Source organism: Tachypleus tridentatus, chromosome 8, assembly GCF_004210375.1.
Source record: "Tachypleus tridentatus isolate NWPU-2018 chromosome 8, ASM421037v1, whole genome shotgun sequence".
Classification (NCBI taxonomy): Eukaryota; Metazoa; Arthropoda; class Merostomata; order Xiphosura; family Limulidae; genus Tachypleus; species Tachypleus tridentatus.
In genome coordinates, this window is record NC_134832.1 from 65,449,660 (window position 1) to 65,458,291 (window position 8,632).

At 33.9% G+C, this 8,632-nt stretch overlaps 1 protein-coding gene and 1 long non-coding RNA gene across 2 annotated transcripts in view; one reads left to right on the forward strand and one right to left on the reverse strand.

The window, feature by feature from the left end:
• The window catches only part of LOC143222550 (uncharacterized), a 43,990-nt gene extending 42,390 nt beyond the window's left edge, over window positions 1-1,600 (reverse strand). The window contains exon 1 of the long non-coding RNA XR_013012306.1: window positions 398-1,600. This is a non-coding gene — a long non-coding RNA (uncharacterized LOC143222550). The remainder of the gene's footprint in view (window positions 1-397) is intronic.
• A 4,832-nt stretch (window positions 1,601-6,432) lies between these two features.
• On the forward strand, window positions 6,433-7,963 carry LOC143222547 (la-related protein 6-like). The gene has a single exon (XM_076449177.1). The coding sequence runs from the start codon at window positions 6,503-6,505 to the stop codon at window positions 7,805-7,807; it is 1,305 nt and encodes a 434-aa protein (XP_076305292.1). The 5' UTR covers window positions 6,433-6,502; the 3' UTR covers window positions 7,808-7,963.
• Window positions 7,964-8,632: the final 669 nt, after the last annotated feature.

Genomic DNA, 8,632 nt, shown 5'->3' on the forward strand with positions numbered 1-8,632 from the left:
AAAAGCTAACGCTCACGGCGACACACGTTGTAAGCTGAAGTTCACAAACAATGATGCAACAGAATTTCCGAGACAGGCTCAGCATGGCCATGTGATTAGGGCGCTCGACTCGTAATCTGAGGGTCGCGGGTTCGAATTTCTGTCACACCAAACATGCTCGCCCTTTTGGCCGTGGAGGCGTTAAAATGTTACAGAAAATCCCACTATTCGTTGGTAAGAGAGTAGCCCAAGAGTTGGCGGTGGGTGGTGATGACTAGTTGCCTGCCCTCTAGTCTTACACTTCTAACTTAGGGACAGCTAGCACAAATAGCCCACATGTAGCTTTGTGAGAAATTTAAAAACACACAAACAAATTCTGAGACTAATGGTACCTACATCTAATCTACAAATAACTTACCGATCTTCCTTGTTGATGACACGTTAACTGAACATACGGTATAACTCTCACCACTTACAATGATCTCACTGATTGCTCGTTAACTTCTCTTTCACAGTCAGTTCATTAACTCACTGCTTTACTCATTCCTGTAGTAGTTTTATACACAATATACGAAACTTCTGGACTATTACATCTTCATAAACTTTCCATATATTGCATAATCATTATAATTAGCGACCCCCTCTAACAAGCAACTAAATTATAATATGAAAAGGTCTCTTACAAAACATCTTTTCTTTTATGTGCTTCTAATAATCATAAAATCATTGACCATTTCATCATTTAACCCGAAACTTTAAGATTTAATTAAACACTGTCGAAATAGGAAAGATTTGTATGATTTGCTTACATCTGTTTAAACAAAATATATTATGAACAGATGTGGTTATTTTTTATTCTATGCGTTTCTGATTCTATTCAAGTTTATGCGTCTATAATTTTTTTCTTATGCCAAGCATGCAGCACCAATGGTCTTTGAACTTTATGCAACATACGTTGTGACCTACATCATGCTGTATTAACCTACTGAAAACGAGGTTATCACATTTAGCGGGAAAAAGAGACATATAATCTTTTTTTTTTTTTATCTTGTTTGCTCAGTAAAAAGCCAGTAAAATCTTCAGAGCATTTGGAAATGTGTCGGACCAGAGCATCTGTTCGTTCTCGTTTATTTTAACATAGGTTATATCTTCTTGTATTTGTGGCACCTTTATTTAATTTATAACTTTCTTACTCACCTTCCCAATTTCAAAACAAGTTTTACATCTGGCTAATCGACGATCTTAGTTTATAATATATAATGTGTGGAAGAAAACAAAAAAGAAACATTATTTCCAAAAAATTCTGCAAGCAGACATTTGAAAGAATCCAACTAAGATTTTTCTAAAGCTAAAGCTTTCCGTCTAGTATTATATTTTGTTAAAATTTTAACTAAGTAAAATGTATTAATCGCGAGTAACGTATAACGGCTGATGATAGTTTTTGGTTTAACCATGTGTATTGTAACAATCTCAGGCTATGAATTTAAATAAAAGTGCGGCGTGGTTTTTGTATATACACGTTTTTATTTCACCTTAAATTTGTTTATTTATTTTTATGCATAAAGCTACACAATGGGTTATCTGTTCTCTCCTTACAGTAGATATCGAACTTCGATTTTGAGATTTATATATCCCTCAAATTTGTACTGAAGGCAGTGTCTGTTAGCTAAATAAGCTTTCATTCACTTAGCTATCCATCCCTCTGAGCAGAAGCTTATCAGTGCTTCTCAAGCAGGATGCCGGGGGGCTCCCTGTAGGAGTGCAACGAGATTTTAGCAAAGTTGGGGGAAGGGGGGAGGAAATATAAACATAATGTTTACTCAAAGAAAAATTAAGGTTGCCAAATTTCGTTTCATCTGGGACCTATTGGGGAAGAGGGTATCTCTACGACCACACCTTTTGTTACATCGCTGTTAACTAGACTATAAATCGTTAGGTGTGATGTGGGAATTATAGACAATTGGTAAAGGTCAGTGATGTCGAGAAACCCACTTGTTGAGAAATTTATATGCAAAAACGGCTCGTTTGGGTTGAGAAAATATTTTACATAGAAGAGCGAACAACGTTTCGACCTTCTTCGGTCATCGTCAGGTTCACGAAGGTCGAAACGTTGTTCGCTCTTCTATGTAAAATATTTTCTCAACCCAAACGAGCCGTTTTTGCATATAAATTGGTAAAGGTGTATTGAGCAAATAAAGTTTGAGAAATACTGATATATATACATACATATGTTAACGATGTGTCACGCAGACAGTTTTATTGATGTTAATTACTGCATCAGTTAGCAGAGTTTTAAAAAATCATATAATATATTCAAATATGTTATTCGATCAGAGAAACATTAACTGTTCGATTCGAACTAATATTTAACTAAGTATGATAATATCGATGCATCCAAATGATTAGAAAACCTAAGCAAAACAACATAAAAGCACTTAAGGAATAGCAAAATTACTAAACCACCCACCCACCGCCAACTCTTGAGCTACTCTTTTTACCAACGAAACGGCTGAAAAAACAAGCATATTTGCTAACGGTTTTCGATCCCCACAATTGTGAGTCGGATACTCTAAGCATCAGTCTGTACCATGTTTGAAAATTAGCTTAGAAGTAAGCTACTGCTTTCTGTTCACTACGGTACATCGAAATCGAATTAAATATATTGGATTAAGAAAAAATTATACTACTCCAAATCCAGAACTGTAGTTTTCAGATATATGATCATACCTCAACTTTGATCAGTTCTGTGATGTCGATAATAAGCAATATTATTCAAAGTTCTCTAAGATATGAATGGTTAAGGCACTCGACTTGTAATCTGAGGGTCGTGGGTTCGTATCCTTGTCACACCAAACATGCTCGCCCTTTCAGCCGTTATAATTCTACAGTCAATCCCACTATTCGTTGGTAAAAGAGTAGCCCGAGAGTTAGCGTCAAGTGGTGTTGACTAGTTGCCTTCCCTCTAGTCTTACACTGTTAAATTAGGGACAACTAGCGCAGATAGCTCTCGTATAGCTTTGTGCGGAATTCAAAAATCACAAAAAAACAAACCTAAGATATGAAAAACAGTTTGGTATAAAATGTTTTTATACACTCAATTTTCTTTTCTTTCCTTTCAATGTAAAATAATAGAAAGTTATTTGTAGAAAATAAGCACCAAATATATCTAACATTTATAGGTATAGAATATTTATTGTCAAAATTTCTTCTAAGCGTTTATTCAAGCTTTTAAAGGTTAGTGCTTCAGGTTTTTTAACGTAACATTATATGCTCACAATACTTGAAAGTTGTCTTTCCGGTGATAATAAACAATCGAAAAAGGTGCGAGTTTAACACCAAATAAATAATTGAGAGTAATCCTTATGTAAAGCGAAGTCAAGACTTGTGACCTTGAAGTAATTACGTAACCCGAAACAAACCCACTAAGTAAGTAGGGAACTCTGTAAATATCTCCAGGGTATGAATAAACGAAAAGTATTGGCGGTTTGCTACACGATGTTGGAAGGAAATTGCACAGTAAGTTATGTAACGTCAATGAGGATGTAAAGGTATATTCAGTCCTTTAGCTATAATAAAAAGAATAGTGCCGTTCGTGTTAATGTGATTACGGCTGAATATTTTGAACTATTTGCATTCGCTTTTCAAAATGGTAATAAACACTTTGAAAAAAAGACTGCTTTACAAGGATATTCTAGATTTATTGTAATAACACATGAAATTTACATTCTTTATTATTATTATGGTCTTATCGGCGTTTGAAGGTTAGTTTTTGCAATGAGACATTATGTAGACTTTTGGACTACTGGATTCTATCAAAAATATAATTTTAGTTACAAATGTTTGTTTTATTTTATATATGTGCTTTATATCAACTATCATATGAAAACTGATCCAGTGTTTTTGTTTTTCTATGTGATAAATTCACTTCTACACCATAACAAACCAATGAAAACCAGTCTTGTTGTTTTCTTTACACAATCGACTATCTGATTGTCCGCCGGAATGAATCGAACCCTGAATTTTAGAGTTTTATCTCTCTTATTTTCTTTACACTCCTAGTTATCGTGTAAATTTTAAATTTACTATTAATATAAGCCTAACATGGAAGTTTGAAGTACTAACCACTATAACGTAGTACAAAGAAAACATTTTAATGAAATTTCAAGAAACAGTTAGTGAAAAGTGTGATTGTATTGTTACTCAGAAAACTTACTTAGTAAACAATAGCCAACATCTTTTTCCAAAGTTCCAACACACTTCCCAAACTTTAATTTCTTGAATATATTTTTTCTAATTACATTTTCTTCTTATTTACACTTCCAATATGTTAAACTAATTGCGATATCATTTGTCCAGTAATATCTACTTTGTTACTTCGAAACTTGGAAATAACTCTCTGTGCAAAAATTCTGAAACAAACTTTAAAAATAAAATTTACGACAAATATACTAAAATTTAGAAGGTTAAGTATGTTTTTATATAATTTACTAATCATTAGTCAAGTTAATCGTTTACGAAAAACGTTTACAATGTTTTTTCCTATAGGATGATAAAACAAGTTTTATAAAATGTCCCGTGATAACGTCATACGTCTGCAAGCTTTTAGAAGAAGGTAGAAAAAGGAACGTGACTGTTCCAAGAAAGCGTTATTGACGTGTCTAACCTTGCTGGTTTCCTGCGTATTACGTAAAGGGGACGTTTATGCCATTAGTAAATAGTTAGTTGAGTGTTCAGGACAAAAGTAAAACTACTCATCACTTTGAATTGCATTTAAAACAACAATGTGTAGTTGCTTTAGAATGGTAGCAACAGCTGAAAGAATTATATGATTTTGTCATCAACACATTTTTTTTTCTCCCAGTCGCGTTTTAAATTATTATGAAATATAATCACACGAATCAAACTTTTAAATAAAATGTGTTGAAATAACTAACAACATATAACCACGGATAAACTCCATATTTTACTGGTTGGATCAAGTACACGTATCTCCAAGCCCCCTACCCCCTCTTAATGCTCTTTATGGACCACTACAAATCCCATGTAATTTTGCTCCACGAAGACTTCATTAGATCCAGCACAAAAGATTTTACAAATAAAATATTGTGTGCTTCTTTCAGATTTTATTTTTTATTATTATTATTATTATTTACTAATACCAGAACATCTCATTTTCAATATGTATATCTTAACATTATTATTCAAAATTAATAAACCGTGTTATATTGATGTTACAGTTTTAAAAAATAAGCTATGTTCATAACCAGTTCTTAATAAGTTACTACTGCTCTTAATATTATAGTTATATTCTATCAATTCACCTATTTGTAGTTTTGACTGTAACCTAGTCCCTGCAATGGCGACAGCAAGTAGTCCAGTGTGGTTTGAGTATAAAATAAACAAACAGTAAATTAGAACCACAAGTTGAGACAACAATAAATAGCTTTTTTTTTTTTTCATTTTTATATCTCCCAAATCACCCTTTTCATTTATGACAAAGAGAAATATTAAGTTTTCCAAACGGTAAAATATTTTGAAACCTGTAAAATCACTAATAGCTAGAGCAGAAAAACAAAAATCACCAACAATTGGTAACGCACTCACTTTATAAATGAAAACCAATATATGTAAATATATAATATTACCGTCAACTGAGACATGACCGTGTCTTTGTCCCAATATTTAAATATATAGAACATTTTGAATTTCTAGATTGATATAGTAACAAAATTATCCCACTTAAGCTAAACAGATATGAGTGTGTACTTACGCAACACGATCCCCTTATAAAGACTTATTTAGAATTGTATATGTTTATAAACTTCCAGAGGAAAACCAGAACTAATCCTTTCTAAAGCTCCTAATAAATGCAACACTTTCTCATAATAGTAGGCAAACTCAAAGAAATTTAGAACACATTTCTCTAACTAAATGAACAACGTACTTCTTAACTTCAATCATTCTTCACTGAATTTAAATTATTTCTCGTTTATGCTGAAATATTTACTTAGAAATGAAAATTCTCTAAACAATCGGTTTATACCTGCATTTTACATGTACCAGACTAACTAGAGAATGTTCAGCTGCAATTTGCCCTTTACCCATGACGCAATGTGTTGAGTCATAGCTGTTTTCCTTCTGACTATGCGTCTTTCTACAAACGTTATCAAGTACCAATGAATTGAATTTTGCAATCTATAAGCATTTTTGTATAGTCTTACGTGTCTTGCCCACATTACTTGCTTTTAAAATAAAACTTGTAAGACTAATACGTCACCAACCCTTCTACTTCGTGTATGCAAATAAAATGATTAAGACAGTGACCTCGTTTTCATGCACGTGATCTTTAGGTATACGTAGCAAGCATATGGCGTCCATCCAATCACAAATAAGGTGACATCATTTCTAGGCGGGACTACTTGTAGTTAGATTTACTATAAATAAAGGTTTACAAACCAATATTTTCTAACAGTTCTGTTATTAATAAAGTTAGAGGAGGACGATTAATATCGTTGTTATAATCATGGTCGATTTGTCCGTTTCTGGTGATCTTGAACTACCTATCGATACGGAACAAGGGATGATGAGAGATCAGGGAGAGAGTATTAGTTCGTCTGACAGCGACGAATATGTTGATGCTGAGTGCGACGAAAACAACTTGATCGTAATGGATAGCAGTACGAAATCTCAGAGTAAAGCAATTCAGGATCTTGATGAACTTGGAAGTGACAATGGAGTGGATAACTTTAAACCTGCAGGCAACTTTCAACCTCCCACTCAGGAATTGGTAAATCACATTATTAAAGTGGTAGAATATTGTTTCTCCGACGAAAACCTTTTAAAGGATAGCTTTCTTCTAAAGCATATCAAACGAAATAAACAAGGTTACGTTAGTTTGAAGCTAGTTGCCTCGTTTCGAAAAGTAAAGCGTCTATCTAAGAATTATGACGTTATAGCGTACAGCTTGAGACAATCGGAAAAATTGGATCTAAACACTGAAGGCACAAAAGTTAAGCGGAAAAGTCACCTACTGATGAATGATGATAGATCTGCCAGGAGTATAGTAGCGTATAACTTGCCGTTTAGTCAGCCTTCGACAGAACATGTCAAAGAACTTTTCTCCAAGTGTGGGGACGTTTCTTTGGTGAGGATTCTAGAGCCTACTAGCTCTATTCCATCGGATATAAAGTGTCACCTTCCTAGAGTAGAATCTTCTACATGTGCTGTTGTTGAATTTGTGAGAATCGAAGCTGCGAAGAGAGCGACTGTTGAACTGGACAGCACAAATGTCCACTGGCGATCTATGCGTGTTGTTCCTCTTATAACTAAAAAGTCTAGAAACATTCCTGACGACGCAAATAAGAAATGTGACCGTAATGATAAAAGAAAGAAAGAAAAACGCAATAGAATAGAACAATTGAGAACTATCGAAAGTTCTGTTGGTAGTGGCTCGGAAACTGATTCCTCTACTGGACCAAGGCAGAGATCGGACACTGGCTCTAGCTCTAGCTCTGGATACTTGTCGTCATCGCCGAAGTCCATTGAATGGATTGGTCATCATGTCGGTAAAGAATCTCAGAAGCAAGCTCTTGGTCTTTCGTTCCATCGAAATAACGGCAATCGTCCAAAGGTTGAATATAAATATGTACCTTCAACTACTAACTCTTGGATACAGCGAAGACGAGAAAATGGTGTATCTTTTCAAGTCCACAACTCTAAGTTAATACCGGAAGGAGTGATTCGACTTCCTCTTGGTCCCAATGGCACTAAAGGGTTTAACTGGAGTGCACTTAAGTCTCCTGCAAACATTCCTGTTACTGTGTGTTAAATATATCGGTAATTTCTTTTGCTGCAAATGTGTATTTTCTAGTCTTGTTAAAAATGTTTTCTGTAAAATATATATTTTGTACAAAGTTTTCTCATTGATCTCTACGATATGCTTGTTGATGGATATACTTATTTGAATAAACTTTTAAATTATTTACTTTAGTGACTTTCCTCGGTCATTTTAATATAAGCGAATCTAAAAGCAGTCGTGAAAAATATTTTCATTACAGCACATACAATGAATAAGTTCGTACATTTAAATGTGTTTTTGTATTTATCTTTTCTACATAACCCGCAAGAAGTACAAAGTAACCTGTGAAACGTTTTTAACTTAATGAAGTGTTTTTAGAGTTAACCCTCAAATTAACCCTATATATAACAACGGTTTCCTTTGGTTTTCTACACGACTACGTAGTTCCTTATGAACCTTCATTCACTGCCACAATTTAAACGTGTTAAGTTTTAAAATTTCTTTTCTGCCACTAATAAGGAATTCTCGAGGTATTAAATTCTTAAGATATTTACGAATAATTGTAATTCATCTATAGTCGCAGCCAATTTCGTGTAGTTATAGTAAATATTCAGCAGTAAATGGAGAGTTTCTGGTGTTGTCAACCGGTTGGGTTAAAATGCTTCGTTCCTCCCTACTTAACGTTAGTTGTTTTTTTATTTAAGTATCGATGAAAAGAGGTGTGTGTGAGTGGCGACACCTGTGACAAGTTTCTACATCGTCTAAACTTTACGTCAACAAGTTTAGTGAAAGCTACATCTTTCAATGAAATGTTTTAGCTCTCTAGCGCCTGTCAAACAAAACTATATTCAATTT

Bases quoted from the DNA above. Each gene is read 5' to 3' on its own strand.
- LOC143222547 (XM_076449177.1), top strand. From the start codon at position 6,503: ATGGTCGATTTGTCCGTTTCTGGTGATCTTGAACTACCTATCGATACG.